General features: G+C 39.8%; 1 protein-coding gene across 2 annotated transcripts; it reads left to right on the top strand.

Annotated features, from left to right (window-relative positions):
* The first annotated feature begins 2,942 nt into the window (after positions 1 to 2,942).
* On the top strand, positions 2,943 to 23,539 carry ANAPC5 (anaphase promoting complex subunit 5). Of its 2 annotated transcripts, none has more exons than XM_045534880.1 (17): positions 2,943 to 3,271; positions 6,211 to 6,290; positions 6,778 to 6,887; positions 7,746 to 7,938; positions 8,115 to 8,181; positions 8,644 to 8,745; positions 9,748 to 9,938; positions 12,512 to 12,593; positions 13,257 to 13,346; positions 14,858 to 15,039; positions 16,169 to 16,304; positions 17,836 to 17,910; positions 18,469 to 18,590; positions 19,048 to 19,155; positions 19,232 to 19,379; positions 22,633 to 22,795; positions 23,206 to 23,539. In XM_045534880.1, the coding sequence occupies exons 1-17, from the start codon at positions 3,065 to 3,067 to the stop codon at positions 23,415 to 23,417; spliced, it is 2,268 nt and encodes a 755-aa protein (XP_045390836.1). In that variant the 5' UTR covers positions 2,943 to 3,064; the 3' UTR covers positions 23,418 to 23,539. The 2 variants fall into 2 exon arrangements, with proteins under 2 accessions (XP_045390836.1, XP_045390838.1); XM_045534882.1 differs by having other exon boundaries at positions 2,953 to 3,271; positions 14,897 to 15,039.
* Positions 23,540 to 23,778: the final 239 nt, after the last annotated feature.

Genomic DNA, 23,778 nt, shown 5'->3' with positions numbered 1-23,778 from the left:
TAAGGATTTGCCACATGGCTGACTCAAAGGACTCTTGGCAATAATTGAGTACATACATAAACTAGGATGTAAAGATTGAAAAAACAAAAACAAAATTTGCTGCCTGCCCTTGAGGCACTCATAGTTCATCAGAGGAGGTAGTTACTTGTGCAAGTCATTGGTATTCAATCATACATGTAATAAACAAAGTGTCATAAAAATGGTCACATGATCTCTAAGAAGAAGATGGAATAAATCCTGAAGAGTTAAAAAGTTTTTGGGGTTTTGATAATATTTATCCAATATTTAAAATCAGATGTATACAAACAGAAAAGTTTAAAACAGGAGTTACCAACTCAAATGTGGACAGGTGAAGCTGGGTCAGTGGGTAAGGCAGGGTAAATGGGTGAAGTGAGCTACCTCTTAAGAAACAATAGTGAATGACAAGGACTGTAGTGAGTTGGGGATGGCATGCCCTGAATAAAAGTGGCTCTTGCTGTTCATATCCAGTCAATTGTTATTGTATAGAAATAAACTGCATTGCTAAATATTCTAATTTTTCAAGTTAAATTAGAAATATAGATTTTTGCTGGCTGAAATACCCTCAATTTTAAGTGTTGGCAAATACTATGCACGGCAAATGAAACATATCTCATGGGCCACATGTGGTTTGAAGGTCACTAGTTTGCAACTTCTGGGCTAGGCATTTGCTCCTTTTGGTCCCCAGCACCTAGAACAGAGCCTTGAATATAGTAGGAGCTCAGCACATATTTATTGAATACATGAATGACTTGAAAGTCTTACCAATTTAGAGTAAAAGCATTATTTAGGATTTTGTGAAATTACTTTCCTCCTTACATTCAGTAAGTGTTCCTATTCAGGATTTTAAGGTTGAATAGAAGTTTATTCCATAAAAGACCCTTTTTGTCAACTTTTATTCTATAGCATAATATACCCAATATACAAAAAGAAGCTGGGTGTGGTGGCTCATGCCTGTGATCCCAGCTACTTGGGAGGCTCAAGTGGGAGGATTGCTTGAGGCCAGGAATTTGAGACCAGCCAGGGCAACATAGATAAACCCCGTCACCGCCCCCACCCCGCCCCCCACAAAAGAAGACCTTGAGAGAGCTGTGAGATTGTAAGTATGCTTTTTCATAAAAAGAGAGGGGGTGGTATAAAAATAAACTGAGGCAAAGAAAGAGGTTATTTAAGTGAGTATTAAATTCCCTGCAAAAAGCCAGCCTTTCCTTTTACAAATAAAAGACAGTTGCATAATTATTGTGTATGGTAACTAAAATGTACAGAGTTCTGAAGATATGGAAGTTGGCTTGAATACAACTCCTGAGTAGCTTGGACTGCAGGCACATGCCACCACGCCTGGCTAATTTTTCTATATTTAGTAGAGACAGGGTCTCACTCTTGCTCAGGCTGGTCTTGAACTCCTGAGCTCAAGCGATCCTCCTGCCTCAGCCTCCCAGAGTGCTAGGATTATAGGCATGAGCCACCACACCTGGCCTCCTTTTCGGTTTTTGTAAATTAATACTACATATTCATTCATTTTTCATTAGTAATTGAGACACAAAAACAAGGCACTACGGTGTGTGTGTGTGTGTGTGTGTGTGTGTGTAGCCAAAGTTGAATAGCATATGGTTTTTCTTTCAAAGGACATAAAGACTAGTAGGGATGCTAAATCATTAACAATAATAATTCAGTTTATAGAGAGCTAAGTGTCTTGGGAGAGGTACAGATGAATGGAAGGTGAATTGTGAAAAATCAGATTGAAAATATTGGCTGCGGATTAATTTTGGAAGGCTTTGAATTGCAGACTACGGATTTTGTAGTTTATTAGATAGGAAACAGACTCACCACAGGAAGGTGATATTGTTTACCTTCTTTTTAAAAACCTTATTATTATTATCATTTATTTTTATCTTTTTTGAGACAGGATCTTGCTCTGTTGCCCAGGCTAGAGTGCAGTGGTGTCATCATAGCTCACTGCAACGTCAAACTCCTGGGTTCAAGGGATCCTCTTGCCTCAGCCTCTGGAGTAGCTAGGACTATAGGCACGTGCCACCACAGCTGGCTAATTTTTGTATTTTTTGTAGAGATGGGGTCTCCTTCATACTCAGGCTGGCCTCCAACTCCTGACCTCAAGCGATCATACTCAGGCTGGTCTGGAACTCCTGACCTCAAGCGATCCTCTCACCTCAGCTCCCAAAGTGCTAGGATTACAGGCGTGAGCCACAACGGCTGGACTTATATTTCTATCTTAAAATAAAGAGCTGAGCGCTGGGAGGCTGAAGCGGGAGGATCTCTTTTGGCCAGGAGTTCGAGGCTACAGTTCGAGCTATGATCACACCACTGCACTCCAGCTTGGGGACAGTGAGACCAACTGCTTAAAAAAAAAAAAAAAGACAAAGAAACATTTGAGTTTAAAAACTAACATAATGAATCGAATACATAATTTAAAAGTGCAAATGTAATTTTGTTACTTTTAAAGACAATCATTTTAAAATCATATTTGAATTGTTTTTAAATTCAATGAACAAGCCAGGCGCGGTGGCCTGGGCCTGTAGTCCCAGCTACTGGACGGCTAAGGGAGGGGGATGGCTTGAGCACAGGAGTTCGCCAGGCCTCACGCCTCTGAACAGCCACTGCACTCCAGCCTGGCCAACATTACAAGACCCCGTCTCTAAATTAAAAAAAAAAAAAATTCAAATGAACAAATGGGCAGCCCCTCAGTCCCTTCAACCGCAGACCCCAAGCATCATCCACTCTCCCTTTCATCCTCCAGGTCCTCTGGGAACCTGCTCTCCTACGCTGGAGTTTCCGTAGGGAATGTTTTTTGTTGCACCGCCTTTGCCCCACCTCGCATCGCACTCCTGAACGTTCTGATTGGCTGTAGCTCTCTCATGTGCTCTGACGGGCTGCTCTGAGTGGCCGATGGCTTGCAGCGAGCGCGAGGATGCCAGTTTTCTGGGATATGGCCGTGGCGGGCGGAGACTTCAAGGCGGTTGTGTCGTACCCTGAGGTGAACGTGGGGCGCGGCGCGCGGCGGGGTCCCGGGACTTAGTCTCGGGACGTTATGGCCAGCGTCCACGAGAGCCTCTACTTCAATCCAATGATGACCAACGGGGTGGTGCACGCCAACGTGTTCGGCATCAAGGAGTGGGTGACGCCCTATAAGATCGCGGTGCTGGTGCTGCTGAACGAGATGGGCCGCACGGGCGAGGGCGCCATCAGCCTCATGGAGCGGCGGAGGCTCAACCTGCTTCTCCTGCCACTGCTGCAGGTGAGAGGCGCCAGATGACTCCCGCTCATTCAGCAAACTTTCACAGAGCACCTGCTCCGTGCTGGACACTGCTCAAGGCCTGGGGGGATGGGGGTCATCAGATGCTCCCCCTGCCCTGGAGGAACGTGAAAAAAATAAAGATAACTAATACTTCCAGCTTACACTTACTAAGCGTTTATGGTAGACCAGGCGCTTTACATGCATGTTTTTTTGCAGGTTCACGTCTGGCGCCAGTATTTGTTAGCTGAATGACTAGGAGACAGTTATATTCTCAGATCCTCCGTCTTCTATAAAAGGGGCTACACACAGTCTTGAGCGTTGGATACTCAGAGTTGAATCACACAGGTTCCCTACCCTAGAGGACCGTAATAAATAGTAAAAATGACATAAAACTAATAAGGAGCATTGATTGAATACTTGCTGTGAGCTAAGCACTTGGTGTTTTGTTTCATTTTTCAGACTCAGGTTGTAGCACCACTGTACTAGCCTTCTCTCAGGCAAGTTCCTTAATCTATTTGGGTCTCAGCTTTCTCTATGTAAAATGGGAACAATAATAGAAACTGTGTTATTAGCACATAGTAAATGCTCAATCAATGTTAGCTGTAATAATATTTTCATTTGAATGCGTTCTTATAGGGCATATACCTTCCCCTGTCAATCATGGTTTTTCCATTTATTTGTGTGATTATGTGATTGATGTCTCTCTCCCCCACTAGACTGTAACCTCCATGAGGTCAGTACTTTGTCCTGTTTTTGTTCACCCTTGTATCCCCAAAACCTAGCACAGTGCCTGGTTAGTTATTTGTGAAATAAATGAAATGTGATATGCCTTCCTAGAGGTGGATGAGTGTACTTATGTGAATGGAGAGGACTTCTTAGATAAAGGGAGGTGTTAAGCTGGGCCTTGGAGGTTGAGCAGTTGTCTGTTGAGGAATTGGTGGCAGAAACAGAGCTTTGGGGTCCTGGGCCCCCAAATTATATGATCTTAAGAGGTAAATCTAGTAAAATTAGTACTCAGAGTTGCATTTCTGCCCCTCAATATAGTTTATAAAGGATTAAAAAAAATCTTAGGAGTCTCCAGATCCAACTGGGAAATATAGTAAAGAAAAAACTAGATAAAAAGAAAAAAAATTATAAAATTCATCACTTGTATTTGTGGGAGAGGGGAATGGGAGGAGGAGGGAATGGAGGATACTGTGGTTAAGAGGCTTGCCAAGTTAAATAAAAGGGGCACTGTCTTTAACTCGTAGCTCTCAGTCCTAGCCACATTACTATTATTATAAGTGCATTTCCCCTCAGTCCTAGCCACATTACTATTATTATAAGTGCATTTCCCCCCATTGTTAAAAAAAAAGTCATAATACTAAAATTTTGGTAAATAGGGAAAAGAAACAGTAATCCTAGTGTCTTAACTCTCACTTTCCTGCCTTGCCCATGCTATTTTTTGCTATCTGGGATTCTCCTCTCTGGTTTTTTGTCTGGCTGACTACTATATAGTTTTATTTTTTTTTTATTTTTTTATTTTTTTATTTTTTTGAGACAGAGTGTCACTTTGTTGCCCGGGCTAGAGTGAGTGCCGTGGCATCAGCCTAGCTCACAGCAACCTCAAACTCCTGGGCTTAAGCGATCCTACTGCCTCAGCCTCCCGAGTAGCTGGGACTACAGGCATGAGCCACCATGCCCGGCTAATTTTTTTTTGTATATATATTTTTTTAGTTGGCCAGATAATTTCTTTCTATTTTTAGTAGAGACGGGGGTCTCACTCTTGCTCAGGCTGGTCTCGAACTCCTGACCTCGAGCAATCCACCCGCCTCGGCCTCCCAGAGCTAGGATTACAGGCATGAGCCACCGTGCCCGGCCTGTAGTTTTAATCAAAGTGTGCATATTGGCCGGGTGTGGTGGCTCACACCTGTAATCATAGCACCCTTTGGGAGGTTGAGGGGAGAGGATCGCTTGAGGTCAGGAGTTGATACCAGCATGAGAGAGACTCTGTCTCTACAAAAAATAGAAGAATTAGCCTGGTGTGATGGCGAGTGCCTGTAGTCCCAGCTACTTGGAAGGCTGAGGCAGGAGGATTGCTTGAGCCCAGGAATTTGAGGTTACAGAGGTTGTAGTGAGCTCTTATGATGCCATTGCACTCTAGCCCAGGCAACAGAGGGAGAACCTGTTTCAAAAAAAAAAAAAAATTGGCTTATCATTTAATAATTTACTAATGTAAAGGTAAAATTTGGTTTAAAAAATATGTACATACAATTAATCTAGTAACGTTCCAACCAGACCTCAACTCATTCGCTAACTGTTTGACTTTTAAAATTAGTAGTTAATTTTTAACTACTCAACTAATATACAAAGTTCCGTTGTAAAAACTTCAAGTACAGTAATACAAAAAGTGATGGAGTGAAAGGTTATAGTTCTTCCGCATGCTGTCCAATCCTGTTCTCTCTCAGAGATTATCATTAATATTAATTCTTTCAACTATTTATTGAGTACCAGTTTGGAATGGATCTTTCTAGATGCATATGATTATAGGTGTATGTATAATGTATATGCTTTTAATTTAATTTCATTTTCTTTACATAAATGCTACTTCTACAGCTTGCTCCTTTCACTTAACAAGTCTTGGAGATCTTTCCGTGTCAGTCCATTTGAATAGTCTTTTTAATGGCTGCATTATATTTCACAGTAAGAAAAGCAGCATAATTTAACTCTTTATTAAAAGTTTTTTTTCTATTTTAGATCACTGACTAAACAAAAACACTATGCAAATGTTAGGTATTACATTAGTGTTTTAGGTAGACAGACAAACCTTGATTTGAGATTTCATGTTTGGAATGATTGTTACAGCATCAGGTTGATAAATGAATTTATGTTTGCAGTTCCTTATCAATCTCTAGCTCTTTAAAATTTATCCATAACCTTCCTATCTCTTCTTTACCCAGGGCCCAGATATTACTCTGTCAAAACTATACAAATTAATTGAAGACTCTTGTCCACAGCTGGCAAATTCAGTACAGATCAGGTAAACTTCATTTTCTTCTGTACATACAAAATGGTGTCAAGGTAGATGAAAATTTAAAAAGGGCATGTGGTAATTAATTCTTTTAAAAAAGCTATCTTTATTATTCTAAGTTGTTTCCTAAGTACCTTAATTTTTTTAAAATATGGATAACATTAAACATACTGTTATTTAGGTTTTTTTCCACAAAACTTGTTATTCTGTTGGATCTACGTCATTCTTTTTAGTTGTTGCAGAGTATTCCATTTTTACTGGCTGATGTGATACTTTGGCAAATTTTTTGATCAAGAAAACAGCAATGATAATTTTCAGAAATACGAGAGTAACATTTTGGATTATGAAGTTTGTTTTATGAGCCACCATTTTATATAAATCCTTGAATTGCCTTTAAAATATTAATAGACTTATTTTATATAATTGAGGAATATGAAATGAGGGAAGATGTTCAAAGGGCCTTCCTAAAATATACACCTCAAATTTTCTCATTCAGAATCAAACTGATGGCTGAAGGCGAGTTGAAGGATATGGAACAATTTTTTGATGACCTTTCAGATTCTTTTTCTGGAACTGAACCAGAGGTTCACAAAACAAGTGTAGTAGGTATGAAACTCTTCTAAGAAGAGCAGAGAGTATTTTCGTTGAAGGGAACAGCTTTCTAAATCATATCTATCATTACTCTGCTATATCTGTGAACAAACATAGTGGGGATGTTGGACATGTTGTAGTTTGTATTTATTGCCTTGCCATTTTGATCTATATTTACATATTTGTGGAAAAGCACCTTCTCTTTTGTCTACAATAGTCAGAGACCAAGACTGGTCCTGGGGTTTTTAGGGTTTCCCAGCTCTTTCTCACAGTCCTCTGGATCACTTGCCTGCATGGTACAACTGTAAGTGAGGGTCACCAACCAGACTTATGAAGAGAGGTAAGTAAAAATATATTATTGATATGGTATACAAGGTGAGGACGTACGTATTATTTCTTTGATGCTTTTCTATTAGCTTTGTATCTGTGCTCTATCCATCTGGCTTTTTGCATGGTAACTATTATGTTATTCAACATTGGTTATTTCTCAATTTCCTCCTATGTGCTGGGCTCTGGATTATACAGGATAGACATGGAATTTCCTCTTACAGAGATTACTGTCTGGTGGGGGATCAGACTGTAAAAGTAAACCAATAAGAAAGATAATTTCAGATAGTTAAAACAGCTAAGAAGAAAGTAAAATGGAGGCTTTGGGGATAGAGATGGTGGTGGGGTGGGATGGCTGAGCCCTGAATAAGAGAAGAAAGCAGCTTTGTAAAGGACAGAGGAAGAACATTCCAGAAGGAGGGAGTGGCAACTGCAAGTGCCTCTTTTTGATTCTTTTTAAGGAAGAATTGTGACAAATAGTCATCGTCATGGTGTAGCCTGGATTTCTGTTAATGCTTTCACTTTGTCTATGGTCTTATTTTGTAGGTTTATTTCTGCGTCACATGATCTTGGCCTACAGTAAGCTTTCTTTCAGCCAAGTGTATAAACTGTATACTGCCCTTCAACGGTACTTCCAATACGGTGAGAAAAAGACAGTAGAAGATGCTGATATGGAACTGACCAGTAGAGAGGAGGGTGAAAGAAAAATGGAAAAAGAAGAACTTGATGTATCTGTAAGGTAACTTGGGTTTTTCTGGCAGGGATCCTTCTTCTGTGAAACAGTATAATTTCGTGTATAGTAAATCCTCATTCATTCAGGGTTTGTTGGCTGGCTCTGCCATTTTTGCCCCTCCAGATCCAGGAAGTTGACTCCTGTGTGTAATTTCTTACTATTTTTGTTTTTATTTTTTCCAGAGAAGAGGAAGTATCTTGCAGTGGGCCTCTGTCCCAGAAACAAGCAGAATTTTTTCTTTCTCAACAGGTACGTAAATTCTGTATTTAGGCCAGGCACGGTGGTGAGCTCTTATAATCCTAGCGAGGCCTATCATGAGGCCTATAATCCTAGCACTCTGGGAGGCCGAGGCAGGAGGATCATTTGAGCTCAGGAGTTTGAGACCAGCCTGAGCAAGAGTAAGACCCCGTCTCTACTAAAAATAGAAAGAAATTAGTTGGACAACTAAAAATATATAGAAAAAAAATTAGGCAGGCATGGTGGTCCATGCCTGTAGTTCCAGTTGCTTGGGAGGCTGAGGCAGAAGGATCACTTGAGCCCAGGAGTTTGAGGTTGCTGTGAGCTAGGCTGATGCCACGGCACTCTAGCCCAGGCAACAGAGTGAGACTCTGTCTCAAGAAAAGAAAAGTAATCAGGTGATGCTAGTTAGTACATATTTCTACATGCTTATTGATCATTTCTTTCTACTGAGTTGTCATATTTAAATTTCAGGCTGCTTTGTTAAAGAATGATGAGACTAAAGCCCTCACTCCAGCTGCCTTGCAGAAAGAATTGAACAACTTGTTGAAATTTAATCCTGATTTTGCTGAAGCGGTAAGTCTTTCCCAGAATTTGCTGAGTTGGAAAGGAATCACCAGGCCGCTCTTTATATCAAATAGCCATGCAAATGAAGATCAGTCCATTGGCCCACGTTCTTGAAAGAAATCATGTTATTTGCAAGTAAACAACTAAGTGTAGGTTGCAAAGCTCTCCCCACTCTCCCCGGAAATAGAGGATTTCTTCAATCTGTTAATGTTCTCTTCCATTCATCATCTCTCTGATAATGTGAATTTCTAACTGGAGATGATAGTGTAGACTTACCAAAAAAAAAAAAGTTTGGGGCCTGAAAACCTCTTTTCTTTTCTCCTTTTTTGTGAGTGTTTATTTGTTTTTAAAGTTCCAATAATCCCATTCTTTATTGGCTTTTCTTACTCTGAAAACTTTCTTCATAGTATTATTTTTGGATTTGACATCTGATTTTATCCATGTGTAGATATATATCTGTTTGGCTTCTCAGGAACTGGTATCTGCACATCAGGAGGAAAGTTTAATTCAGTGCTTCAAAAAAAAAAAAAAAAAGAAAAGAAAATAACTACCTTAGTAAACTATAAGAGTCTCACTGTGTTTTAACTTGGACATTTAGAAAAATTGATTTTATAACATATCTGAATTCAGGTTTTAAGATCTCTAATTTTGAACTCTCAGTGCTCCTTAATATCTGAACTAGGTGAGGCCCACTGCCCTCATCTATCACTCATAGGTCCTAATGTAACTGGTGTCATAGTGGATGTAGGTTAAGGATAAAACTGACACAAATATGAATGAAACTCCTGGTTTTCTTGTGGACTCCCTCCGGGTGTGGGGCAGGGACTATGCCAAACCAATGGGTCTTGAACCCACTTTATTTTGCCTGTAGGGAAAAGGTTAAGTTAAAACTATGATCGTCTTGTTAGAAGGGTAGAGGACACAAGAATGCTTGCCTCCAGTGGAACTCTGCAGTAGTCTTGCACAAGAGGTAGAGAACATTTAAAATATGTTGATTATTTCTTGTTTTAGCATTATCTCAGCTACTTAAACAACCTCCGCGTCCAAGATGTTTTCAGTTCAACACACAGTCTCCTTCATTATTTTGACCGCCTGATTCTCACTGGAGGTGAAAGCAAAAGTAATGGGGAAGAGGGTTATGGCCGGAGCTTGAGATACGCTGCTCTGAACTTGGCGGCCCTGCACTGCCGCTTCGGGCACTAGTAAGTTTATAGACGCTTTTCTCTGTACAGAAATTGAAGAATCTAACTCTCAGAAGTTAACTGAGATGCATTTAAAAAAATAATGTATTAAAAAAAAAAGGAAGAAGAAAAGGAAGAGACTCTTCAGCCTGGACTGGTCAATAACTTCCAAAGAGGGAACCTTTTTGCCCTGAACAAGTTAATGTTAAACCGGCTACCTAAATAGTCTGCCCCCTGGTGTCGTTATTTAGCGTTGCTGTCTTAGTGCCCGCCCTCTTTCATTCCTTCTAAGAACAAAGCCATTCAGTGAAAAGGAAATTAGGTCATTAGGCCAGAGAGTCCCTAAAGGATTTTTCAGAGGTAATAATGAGGATGCAAAAGCTATTTTCAGTATTTCAAAAAGCCAAAAGACATTTGTGCCTTTACTAGATGAAAGACTACACAGGCTTATTGAAAGTCACACGCTTGCTTTTGGATAGAATTCAGGCAGCTTAGTGAAGTGACACTGGTTTATTCTGTTGCCTAGATACATCAGTGTTTTTAATGAATAGAAATAGGAAAATCAATTATTATTTAGTAAATAGAGTTAAGTATATAAAAAATCTTTCAAAGCATGGAAGTTATCTTGGGAACAATGAAATAAGGAGAATAATGGTGAAAGGTAAGAAATTACTAATTGCAAGAGGCCCCTTCCCCTGGGCTTTTTACAGATTGAGAGAAATGTGGTTTCTGCTACAGTCATCTTTGAATAGAGGCTCTAGGGTATATTAATGGGAATGCAACGTCCAAAGTTCGAGAACTGAGACTTCTATCCCTTTCTCTGTGGGCCAGGCAACACCTAGGGAATTCTATTAATTTCTCGTTGTCAAGGTTTAAAAGGGACATAGATAAGCTGGAGTTTGGGTCAGGGACAGTCTCAGGGCATTGAGACATTCAAAGCCATGCCATATAAATAATGTGGTAGATGTGAGAATGTTTGGTCTGGAGAAAAAATAATTTAGCCAAGCATGTGTTTGACATCTTCATGTAGTAAAAGGTCATGAGAAAAGGGCTTAGACTGGTCGAAGCTGTGGCTACTAGAGAAGATCGAGACCTGGTAGGTACAAGTTAAAGGGCAAAATATTTTTGCTCATTATAAGGAAGACGTTTCCCCTTATAGAACTCTCTGAGGAAGGGGTCAGTGGAGTGCTTGAGCCTACACCAGGGGTGTCATTAAGGGCATTCAAGCATCAGATTGATAGTTGTGCCCAAAAATGTTTAAGGCTGCTCCAAAGTCCATGATTTTGTGAGATTCTACAATATCTTGTAATAACTAACTTCTTTTTGTCTGCTCAGCTTTAATAACCCCTTGATCAGGGCCTTTCATTTCTTATGTATTCATAAATAATAGCAACACCATTTGTAATATTTTCCAATGAGCTGTTTAAACAATTTAAAAACTTTCCCCTAGGATTTAGAAATTTGTATACAGCCTTCTAGATACAAATAATCTTTATTTAGTTTTTTGGAGACAAGACTCTTGCCCTGTTGCCTGGGCTAGAGTGCAGTTGGCATCATCATAGCTCACTGCAACCTCAATCTCCTGGGCTCAAGCAATCCTCATGCCTCAGCCTCCTCAGTAGCTGGGACTAGAAGCATGTGTCACCATGCCCAGCTAATTTTTCTATTTTTTGTAGAGACAGGGTGTCTCTCTTGCTCAGACTGCTCTCGAACTCCTGGCTTCAAGCAGTCTTCCCACCTCAGCCTCCCAAAGTGCTAGGATTACAGGCATGAGCTACTGCACCTGGGCAAGATTTCTTAAAAATATTTGTAGTTCTTTGTTGAACATCTGCTGTATACTGGGCACTATTCTAGGTGCTGGGGTTACAGCAGTGAAAAAAGAGAAAAAACTCCTGTTATGGAGCTTCTAGTGGCGAGAAAGACCATAGGAAATGCTAAAGGTAATTGTTATATGTCACGTAGTGATCGATCAGCACAAGAGATTCGAGAGTGGTGACGGGGAATGCTCTTGTTTTCATAAGAACACTTCAGCAATGTGCACAGATCACTCACTCCCTCAACTTGTAAATCTGTTTAAATATTAAGGTATCAGGTCAACCTTCCTTGATCTCTGCCAACTTAATATTTGAACAGAGATTTAAAGGAAATAAAATCTCAGAAGTGGGAATCCTCAAAATATTTTTTAAAACTAGTTTTGAAAAGATAATAAAAGTCACAATTGCACATAGTAAAAAAAAATTCAAACAATGCAGAAGGGAATGTAATGTAAAGTAAAATATTATGTCCTCTCTTTACCCCTCCCCTCAGCAATGGACAGTTAAGATAAACATCTTAGGAGCAGAGATAAAGCTTTTCCTTTGTGCCTTCTAGTAGAAATTCACCTTAGAAGAAGAGACACGTCCTATATCTCTGCTGTTAATGTTTCCTGCTGCTGGGGTCGGGGTGCCCCTGTGAGAGAACAAGCCCATAAATAGTCACAACTTCCAACCCAGAGACCTGCCCTTGGATGAATTGTGTACAGTTGACTTCCTGCTGCTGTTGCTTGTGCATGTTTGTGATTGTTAATGAGATATTAATGTTCAGTCTGTCATTAGTCAACAGGCAGAGCTCGCCCTGCAGGAGGCAATTAGGATTGCCCAGGAGTCCAATGATCACGTGTGTCTCCAGCATTGTTTGGTGAGGCCATCCTCTGGTCTTGGGAGTTTTGCTCATGGGTTCGGTTGGAAGGCCTTTGGAAGGGTCCCGTTTGAATTGGAGCAAATGTCTTTGGCGGCAAAGGGAAACTAGTTAGGTGGTCATGGGAATTCAGAAAATGCAACCCATATTTATTTATCTTTATTAATTCATGACGTCTGTTCTGCTTCTGGGACATTTCTTATCTACAAAGTTTAATACAGCTTGCCGTGAAGAAAGAGTAAACCTTTAAATGATTACATTTAACATTGGCATTAACAAAAAGATGTATGCTACACCTAGTAACTGGGTGAGATGTTGTCCTATAAAAGCATAATCGCCAAGCACAAGTAGAACACAGAAGCCACTTAACAATCACTCAAGAGTCTCTTTCTCAATGATAGGCCACATGGGGGCTTTATGCTTTTTTTCTGAACTACCTGCCACTCACAACTGTCAGAGGTGAAGCAGATCAATGGCTTATTTATTTCAGTCTGGTTTTAGTATGTCTGATAGGTTTCATTTAGGTTCATAATTCATGAGGGTATTTTGGAGGATTTACTTGGTCCCCTTTTAATGCTTTCTTGTAACCAACCATACTGATATTTCCCTAGCACATTAGCCATTACCATTGTTATGATATGTTTCGATGATTTCTCTCGCCAGAGCTGGCTTTATGTACTGGGGCAGAAGAGAGCCGATAGCTATGTTCTTCTGGAGCATTCTGTGAAGAAAGCAGTACATTTTGGGTTACCGGTAAGGCTCATCTTTCTGTGAGATTGTTTCCATAAATGGTATTGAGCCTTTATCTCTTTTTCCACCTACCTCTGTCATGAACCAATGACAGACTTAGAATGGGTACTTCAATGTGTGGTTTTATTCTTGGTAGTTTCATATGACTTTAATTATTAATCAAACCACTAAATTCTGGTAGGTTTCTCTCTGTTCCCTTTATCCTAATGACGTCTGTGGAAGTTCCATTGATCACCTTGATAAATCTTTGTTTGGTTTATTAAGCAACATTAATTTAGCACATATTTAGCACTTAGATAAATTTTAGGAAAGGCTTGTTTTTAAACCAGGGATTGGCAGACTTTACAGCCTTTGGGCCAAATCTGGCTCTCTGTCTGCTTATGGTCTTCAAGTTAAGAATGGGTTTTAGATTTTTAAATGATTGGGGGGAGAAAACAAGAAGAATATGCAACAGAAACCAAATATGGCCTGCGAAATCTAAATTATTTTACTCTCTGGCCCCATATAGAACAAGTTTGCTGATCCTTGTTTTAAACAATAAACAAAGCCAGGAACCAGTAAACCTGACAGGCAGCTTTGTCCTTTGTGATTCTGAGTGACAGGGAAGGACCTGAATTATAGTCGTCAATGACATACAGTGAGGAGCCTTGAAAGGGCAATATCTACACACACACGAAGTCGTGATGATGGTTAGAATCTAGATTCCTGTTGCTTTAATAACCTTATTCTCTCAAAAACGTCTGCTGAAAACCGGAGCATACGCAGTGTGACAGCTTAAGCATCCTGTCTCATAAAGTTTGAGACAAACTTCAATAAAATTGAAAGTAATTATGTGTAGTAATTTAACATCTGTGCTTTTAAAATCTGTAAATTGTCCATGTGATTCACTTCTGGGAAAGGAAACTTAAATGTTCAGAATTGATGGTAATGACAAAAGTGGCTCCTTGAAATGAATGACAGACTTCTTAAGTACAGTTTTTGCTACGGACTCAAGCTGACTCTCTTTAGTTGAGCTTTCATTCTTGAAGATTATACCAGGAGTTAATGAAAAGATAACTCTGTTGCTCATGATAAGCATCCTTTTTTGATCTCCTATTACATAATGTGCCCAGCACTGTTTGACATATATTATTTCATTGTAATCCTTACAACAATTCTTTATGATAGGTTTGATGCCCATTTACAGATGAGGAAGCTGAGGCATAGCTAAGAAGCTAAGTGACTGGCCCTAAGTCACACAGTAAGTAGCAGAGGCAGTGTTTAAGTCCAGGTTCATCTAATGCCAAAGCCCTGCTGGCTGTTTTCCGTGTCCCCTCTGCCTCTCTTCCAGCCCCAGTTATTCAGGAACACATCTCACATGGATCAGGGTTAAGGTCAGGTTGTAGGTACTTTCCTTTTAAATAGTGCTGTCACTGTGCATGTGCTGAAATGTGAAATCCACCACATTTCTGAAGAGCAAACAAATTCTGTCATGTAATCTCTATCTTGGGTCGTGGGTATATCTGTCCCCTTAGTACCTCGCCTCCCTGGGAATACAGTCCCTTGTTCAACAGAGAGCTTTCGCTGGGAAGACGGCAAACAAGCTGATGGATGCCCTAAAGGACTCTGACCTCCTGCACTGGAAACACAGCCTGTCGGAGCTCATCGATATCAGCATTGCACAGAAAACGGCCATCTGGAGGCTGTATGGCCGCAGGTAAGTCTTCAAGCAGATTGCCAAGGCTGTGAGGGGCGAATCCTTCGGAGATAAGCAGGAACTAGCAAACTGCTTCTGTGAAAGGCCACATGGACAAGGTTTCCCCCCCACTTTGGTAGAAGTTGTTCATGCAGGGGGTTAGACAGAATGTTTTATAGTGTAAAAACATTTTGTGTTTTGCAGTGACTTTGCAAAATTTTTTCCCGTGCATGTTCTTACTTATCCCTCTCAGCTCCTCTGTGAGGTAACTGATGGATGATCTCCATTCTGGGATGAGTAAACCAAGGTTCACTTGATCTTGATCTACCCAAGATCACAAATGTAGTTAACAAGTGCCAGAGCCAGGACTCCAACCCAGGTCATCTGACTCCCAGCACTGTGCTCCTCTGCTCTGAGACAGGAACGTCTCTTCCTGTTCGCAGGAGGTGTGGTCCACGGTCACTTCAGTAAAGCATCCCCTGAACCCCAAAGCTGTTGTGTAAAGACAGTTGCTTTTGTGTTAACCAAGGTGTTTTCTCTGGAATATTGCCAGCTTCATGTTTACTTTTCCATTTAGCTAACTTTAGCTTGGGAGTAAACTTCTGAAGCAGATTTTAATCCTGGAGCCCTGTTGCTACCTCACCCATCTAGACAATCTACTCTTTCTAGGAATTCAGTCAGGAAAGGAAGTGACTATTTTACCAGTCTTGTTTTTGTATTTCAGATAATTTTTTGGCACGGTGTGCTCTGAGACAGCTGCAGACACTGGCCACTGCTTACATTGCCAGAGCAGCCGGTGCCAGGATGGCATCGGGTCTGAATTTACCCGTGAAAATTAATTAACATACTGTGACCACAGGGAAAATCGGGTTGGGGTGGGGGTGGGATGGGGAATCGGAGAGCTTAGATCTTCCAGTTGTGCTGTAACCACTGTATGTTTCCTTTGGGGCTGCACGTCAGGATGCTTTTTCGCTCTCCTGGTCCTGAGGGCAGGACCGCTGGCATTGGGAGGCAGCTGCTCCCACAAAGCCAGGACCTGCAGAGGGGTTTATCGTCCTTGCGTTTCCACTCAAGATAACTGATGGGTGTGGCTAAGGGGCAGCCCGGGTCTACTGACTGAAGGAAAATCCTGTCCGTTCTCCTCACCCAGCACCATGGCACTACAGCAAGCCCAGATGCTGCTGAGCATGAACAGCCTGGAGTCGGTGAACGCAGGAGTGCAGCAGAACAACACCGAGTCGTTTGCCGTCGCTCTCTGCCACCTTGCAGAGCTACACGCGGAGCAGGTAGGCAGGTGGCCGGGCCTTAAGGCACGATAAGGCAGCCTTATCATGAGTCTCCAATTACTCTAATTTCCTTTGTGTCCTACACATGAACTGGGTGCTGTCCTTTGCTTTGTGGTATGGCAGTGGCTGGGGCTTGGGTGAGCCTATGAGAAGTCATGGGGCTCTGAACAGCTTTCTGATCTTCTTTCTGCAACTCAGAGGAAGTAGAGTGAGCCTTTTTTCCTAAGATTGCCAGCCCCTTTGCTCTCTCCGCGTGACTCTGCTTCATCTTGTGTCATTCCTCTCACGGCCTCAGGAAAGGCAGGTCACAGTGGGAATGTTTTGGAGGATACTGCAGTGTGTGTACTGTTCTTTCCACTTGGCCCGAAGGTTTGACAACCCACCTAGGTCCATATGCCCAAATCCCCATGGCAGTCATGAAAATAATTGGCAAGACTAGCCAGTTAAAATCACAGGAATAAGAAGATAAATGATCTTTTATTGTAATTCAATGTAATGTCCATTTACTTCAAATAAAAGTTCATTTGCAGTCTAACTGAGCTTCTATATAAACAGAAAGTGCATTACCTCATGAAGGATTGAGATAAATTGAAAAGCTTTTGGGGTCAATAAGATAAAGATAAACATCCCAACAATATAAGAATGTAAAAAAGACATGAATGTATTCACAAAAAAAGCAGAAATGACCCCAAAACATGAAAAAATTTCAGTCTAGTCATTGAAATTAAATGTAAAGCAGTTAAAATAGTTTCACCAATCAAATAGGCAAAGATGTACTAGCAGAGGAGAGGAGCCCAGAATGCTGATATAAAAGTACTTGGTACATTTCTAGAGGGTAATCTAGCAATATATCTCAAAGAACTTAAAAGTGCCTAGCATTTCTATTAGTACTTCCAAGATTTTATATCAAAATAACTGGACAAGTGTGCAAAGCTATATGCACCAAGATAATCACTGTATCATTTTTTAAATGGAAAAAATTAGAAACAACCAAAATATCCAAAACTAGCAGACTATTTTGATGTACCATAATTTGTTTACCTAATAAAATGACTATATAGATTTGTATTTATTGACATTGGAAGGATTGATTCATTCAAAAACTATTTATTGAGTGCCTCTCATTTTCAGTACTGTAAAAAAATTTATAAAAACAGTATATGTACCTATTTTGGAATATTTGTATATTTTATATTTATGTCCATAAAAGAAGCCTAGAAAGAGATATGTCAAAACATTAACTGCGATTATCTTTGGTGGGATTAAAAGTAATTTGTCTTTTCTTATTGTTTACATGTATTTTGTAAGTTTTTTTGTAGCATGAGGATGTCTTGTGTAATTTTCAAAACTTAAAAAAACACAAAATTTATTAGAACCTTAAAAAGATAGCCCTTTGAAATTCGGCAGACTCTGCATAGCGTCTTTCAGGTTGCTCCATCAAGAACAAATGAATCCTGTTGACATCCCGTGTGTGGTGCAGCAGGTGTGGTTTCAACACAGGTTGTACTAATCAAATTGTGTCTATTTGAAGGGCTGTTTCGCTGCAGCTTCTGAAGTGTTAAAGCACTTGAAGGAACGATTTCCACCTAATACTCAGCATGCTCAGGTAACCTGCCTTTTGCGTGGCATTGGATTTATTTCTGATAAGAAGGTTTTTTTATTATAATGTAAAGTGGGATATTGTAGAGTCTCCTTCAGAAAAATTATATTGAGCTAAAAGAGAATTTGTCAAAAGATGCATACAATTATGCCATTACTTTTTTATACATAGTTTAAAAACATACAAGCTCATACTATACATTGTTTATGGGCAGATATATATGTTGTAAAAGTATTAAAAACATGAATGAGAATGATAAATACCAAACTGAGTGCCTGCTTTGGAAAAAGAAATGGAATTTGCGAAAGACTTCAGTGTCATCTAATAGTATCTGAAGCAAATAAAGCAAAATGTGAGCTGACAAAGTTGGTGGTTGGCACACATCTATTATTTTATTCGCTTCTATACATACTTGAAATATTAAAAAATTTATTTAATCTCAAAAAAATGTGAATTGTTGTACAGATATTTGTTAAAGAAGCCAAAATACTTTTGTATTCCTATTGAATAACAATGTGCACATTTGCCATTTTGTACTTAATTGTTTTTTTCTTATTATAATAGTTATGGATGCTGTGTGATCAAAAAATACAGTTTGACAGAGCAATGAATGATGGCAAATATCATTTGGCTGATTCACTGGTTACAGGAATCACAGCTCTTAATGGCATAGAGGGTGTATATAGGTAAGAAACTGTGGAAACTCCAACCCCAGAATAAAATAATTTTTAAATGGCTTTGTTTTTATTAGTTTTTTGTGTGCATTAATTTATTTACTTTAGCTTAGAAAAAACTTTTTCTATTATAAGAAATAAAATACAGATAAACAAAATGAATAAAATAACTATCACCCAGAGATAATCACTAACATGCTATTCATTAAAACATCTATAATTCCAGATGTTTTTCTTGCATGCATGTGTGTGTGCATATACATATACATGCTTACATATACACATTCATACACATACATATATACACATTTTTTTTCTATAACAAAAATTAAATCAGGCACAGTTTTTGCCCTTGGGAGGTTTACGGTCTAATTGAGAAAATGGAGATTCTTACCCCCAAACTGACTATAGTTAAAATACTTGGAAAACATCAGCATAACCATTTGTCCTTATCTTGATTTTGTTTCAGAAAAGCAGTTGTACTACAAGCTCAGAACCAAATGTCAGAGGCACATAAGCTTTTACAAAAATTGTTGACTTATTGTCAGAAATTGAAGAATACAGAAATGGTGATTAGGTAAGGGGTCTCTCATGTACCTCGTGGAGATGTGGTGGTGGGTATTCTCATCCCATGTTTTCCTTTGTGTCGTCAGTGTCCTGCTGTCGGTGGCGGAGCTGTACTGGCGATCTTCCTCCCCTACCATCGCGATGCCTGTGCTCCTGCATGCTCTGGCCCTCTCCAAGGAGTACCGTTTGCAGTACTTGGCCTCTGAAACAGTGCTGAACTTGGCTTTTGCCCAGGTAAGCCGATCTCTGTTTTTACAGCACATATTTGTGCTGAAGAACTGGTGAGTTCTTTTTTTTTTTTTTTCCGTATTGAAAAGGATAGTAATGAGCTTTCACTTGTTAACACTGAAGTCTGGAAAGGCAGTTTCCATGTGCAAGCCCTCCAAGGAAGCCTGTGGAGTTGTGAACCTGGTGACAGGCTGACACCTCCCAGTGACACTGGCTTTCCTGAGCTGTGTGTTTAGTAAGGGGGCACTTGCCTCTTCAGTGAGGACACTTGTATCCTATTAATGATTAGCTAGCACAGAGCGATTGATGCTTGATTTAGCAACAAGAGGATGTGAATAAAGAAATTAGGGCCAGGTGCGGTGGCTTATGTCTGTACTTCCAGCACTTTGGGAAGCCGAGGTGGGATGATCACTTGAGGTCAGGAGTCCAAAGTTGCAGGGAACTATGGTCATGCCACTGCACTCCACCCTGGGTAACACAGCAAGACCCTATCTCTTTAAATAAAAAAAAAAAAAAGAAAGAAAGAAATGAGATGTTTATTAGAAGTTTTTGGAAATCAAATTGTGTTTTATGTTTGTTTTCTTTCTCCTCTAGTACACGCCACAAAGAAAGGGACTCTATTTATTTCTAGTTATATTCCCTGGTACCTAGTAGGACCTACAGGTAGTAGACTTTGAATTTTGAACCCACTGGAGAAATTTATTAACTCAAGCAGAGGTTTTCCAAATGGTACATTAGAATTATTGGGGAGATTTAAAAAATATCTTCATACCTGGTCTTGCCTCCGGCCTACAAGTCAGAATCTCTAGGGGTGGAGCCCAGGAATCTGTTCCTTACCAACTTTCTCAGTGATTGTTTTTTGCCTTGAGAAAATTTATGTAACATACGATTTACCATTTTAACCATTTTAAAGTGTACAATTCAGCAGTTTTGAGAATATGGACAGTGTTGTGCAACCATTATTACTGTCTAATTGCAGAGTATTTTCATTACGTAAAGAATGAAACTCTGTACCCATTAAGCAGTCACTCCCTAGTCCTCCCTCTTCCTAGCCCTTGGCAACCTCTAATGCTTTCTGTTTCTGAGTTTGCCTATTCTGGATATTTCATCTAAATGGAATCGTATAGTATGTGGCCTTTTTTGACTGGTTTCTTTCACTTGGCATAATGTTTTCAAGTGGTAGCATGTATCAGTGCTTCACTCCTTTTGATGGCCGAACAATGTTCCAGTGTTATGGATATACCACATTTTATTTATCAGATGATGGATGTTTGGGTTGTTTCCACTTTTTGGTTATTATGAATAGCTACCCTTAACTTTTCTGTACACATTTATCCTTTCTGTACTATTTATCCTTATTCCAGTACCACATTGTTTTGATTACTGTAGCTTTGTAATAAGTTTTGAAATCAGGAAGTGAGAGAGTCTTCTAACTTTGTTCTTTTTCAAGGTGTTTTGGCTATTTGGGGTCCCTTGCAATTCCATATTAATTTTAGAATCAGCTTGTTCATTTCTGCAAAAAAGGTAGTTGGAACTTTGATAGGAGTTACATTTGAATCTGTAGGTGAATTTACAGAGTATTGCCAGATGTGATATTAAATCTTCCAATCCATGAACACAGGACATCTTTCTAGTTTTTTAGGTCTTTAATTTCTTTCAACAGTGTTTTGTAGTTTTCCATGTTCAGGTCTTTCACCTCCTTGGTTAAATTTATTCCTATGTATTTTATTCTTTTTGATGCTATTGTAAATGAAATTTTTTTAAATTTCATTTTTAGATTGTTCATTGCTGCTGTACATTGATCTTACATCCTGCAACCCTGCTGAATTTGTTTCTTACCTGTAATAGATTTGGGGGATTTTTTTTTTTTTTTAAATTTTTTATAGTGCTCACTTCATCAGCATGTATACTAAAATAGTTTTTTACATATAAGATCACGTCATCTGTATAGTAAGATAGTTTTATTTTTTCCATCCCCCTTTGGATACCTTTTATTTCTTTTTCTTGCTCAATTGCTTTGGGTAAAATTTCCAGTAAAATGCTGATAGAAGTGGCAAGAGTGTACATCTTGTCTTGTTCTTGATCTTAGGGGGAAAGCCTTTAGTCTTTCATCATGTTATGCTAGCTGCAGAGTTTTCATATATGCCCTTTATTATGTTGAAGAAGTTTCCTCTATTCCTAGTTCATTGAGCGTTTTTAATCATGAAAGAATATTGGGTTTTGTAAAATGTTTTTCTGTATCAATTGAGATGATCACACGAGTCTTTTTCCTTCCTTTTATTCATATTACATATACCATATTCATACATTGAGCTACCTTGCATTCCCGGAGTAAATCCCACATAGTCAGGCGTATGATCCTTTTAATATACTGCTGGATTTGGTTTGCTAGTATTTTGTTGAGGATTTTTGTATCTGTCTTCATAAAGGATATCAATCTGTAGTTTTCTTGTGGTATCTTTACTTGGCTTTAGTATTAGGGTGGTAATGGTCTCACAAAATGAGTTAGGAAGTGTTCCCCCTTCCTTTGTTTTTGGAAGAGTTTGAGAAGGATGTGTGTAATTCTTTAGTAATTTGGTTGAATTCAGTGAAGCAGTCTAGTCCTGGGCTTTTCTTTGTTGGGAGTTTTTTTGGTTACTGATTTTATTTTATTTTTTTTGAGATAGGGTCTTGCTTTGTTTCCCAGGCTAGAGTTCGGAGGCCTCATCATAGTTCATTGCAGTGTCAAACTGCTGGGCCCAAGTGATCCGCCTGCCTCAGCCTCCCAAGTAGCTGGGACTACAGGCTGTGCCACCACACCTATTTTTTTTTGTAGAGACAGGGTCTTGCTATGTTGCTCAGGCTGGTCTTGAACTCCTGGGCTCAAGCGATCCTCCCTCTTCAGTCTCCTGAGTAGCTGGGACTGTAAGTGTGCACCACCACGCCTGTCCCCGAGTGATTTATTACCTATCTAGTTCAACCCCTCAGAATCACCAATATAAAGGATATTAATGTGAATCTTTCTCTAAAAACAAAAAATTTTCTGTGGTGAACAACCTTTCCCTACTTTATCTGTCATAGTGTGAAATCATACTGTCACATACTGTATTTTCTAGGAGTCTGATGCCTGTTTTGATGTAGAACATGTCAGGGAGTAGATAAGCCCGAGATAGCTATTCAGGAGAAAACTGCCAGAAATGAAGCCCTTCCTGGTTGGGGGGGGGGGCGGGGCGGGGCAGTAGGTTTGGGTGTGTTCAGTGCCGTGATGTTTCTTTTTCAGCTCATTCTCGGAATCCCGGAACAGGCCTTAAGTCTTCTCCACATGGCCATTGAGCCCATCTTGGCTGACGGGGCTATCCTGGACAAAGGCCGCGCCATGTTCCTGGTGGCCAAGTGCCAGGTGGCTTCAGCAGCTTCCTATGATCCACCGAAGAAAGCAGAAGGTAGGAAGCTATACAAAGATTGTCAGGTGATACTATTCCTAAATATGCTAAAGGTTAAGACCTAGAAGAAAAAAAGACATTAAATTTGGGACAATATTTACGTTCTGAGTGTTCACAAACATATGTCAAAATTTCATGCAGCATATAAAGCACTTTCACATGCATGCTTGGCAGGAGGGTTGAAGGCAAATGAATGGTTATTTTAACCCCATAAAGCCAGGTGCCAGGCTACAAGTCAGGACTAAAGACCTTTTTCAAAACCTCATCCTAATGGTTTTTTTCCCCTCAAAAAATGTAGAATATAAGAGTATTTGGTACATATTAAACAAATGAAATTAGACACCATGTTTTGAAAACTATATGGGAAGTGTTGAATTAATGTATGGGGTATTTTTTTCATTTTCCATCAGCTCTGGAGGCCGCCATTGAGAACCTCAATGAAGCAAAGAACTATTTTGCAAAGGTCGACTGCAAAGAGCGGATCAGGGATGTTGTTTACTTCCAGGCCAGACTCTACCACACCCTGGGGAAGACCCAGGAGAGGAACCGGTGTGCAATGCTCTTCCGGCAGCTGCATCAGGAGCTGCCCTCTCACGGGGTGCCCTTGATAAACCATCTCTAAAAAGGACATCCCTGCTGGGCCATTGTGTGGAGTATAAGATTTTGGACTTGTTCATGCCCCTTCCACCATGTATATGATATATTTGTAAGACCCTGTCTTGTCAATAAACTGCATTGTGATTAGTTTGTCTTATTTTGTTGCTAGTAAGTGCATCATTGTTTTATCTCCCTTTTCTTTCCTTTTGGTAGAGAGGACCCCACCTTTTTGTTGATAAATGGCTGTTTTGCTAACAAGTGTCTGAGATTATGTTCTCTCTGGGCAAAATAGCCAGTATCTTTATTAGAAATTTTATTAGAAATCATGCATACTCCATCATTATGTAAATTTGTTTAGCTTATGTGCTCAGACAAAGAACTCTTTT

This window comes from Lemur catta, chromosome 21 (genome assembly GCF_020740605.2).
Source record: "Lemur catta isolate mLemCat1 chromosome 21, mLemCat1.pri, whole genome shotgun sequence".
In the NCBI taxonomy this organism is placed as follows: Eukaryota; Metazoa; Chordata; class Mammalia; order Primates; family Lemuridae; genus Lemur; species Lemur catta.
The sequence above is the reverse complement of the archived record's forward strand: the minus strand, read 5'-3'. Positions and strand labels throughout refer to the sequence as shown.

Coding starts and splice junctions, on each gene's coding strand:
- ANAPC5 (XM_045534880.1), top strand. CDS start 3,065: ATGGCCAGCGTCCACGAGAGCCTCTACTTCAATCCAATGATGACCAAC. Junction 15,040..16,168: donor TGGAGGCTGTATGGCCGCAG/GTAAGTCTTCAA, acceptor CTCCTCACCCAG/CACCATGGCACTACAGCAAG. Junction 19,380..22,632: donor TGAACTTGGCTTTTGCCCAG/GTAAGCCGATCT, acceptor TTTCTTTTTCAG/CTCATTCTCGGAATCCCGGA.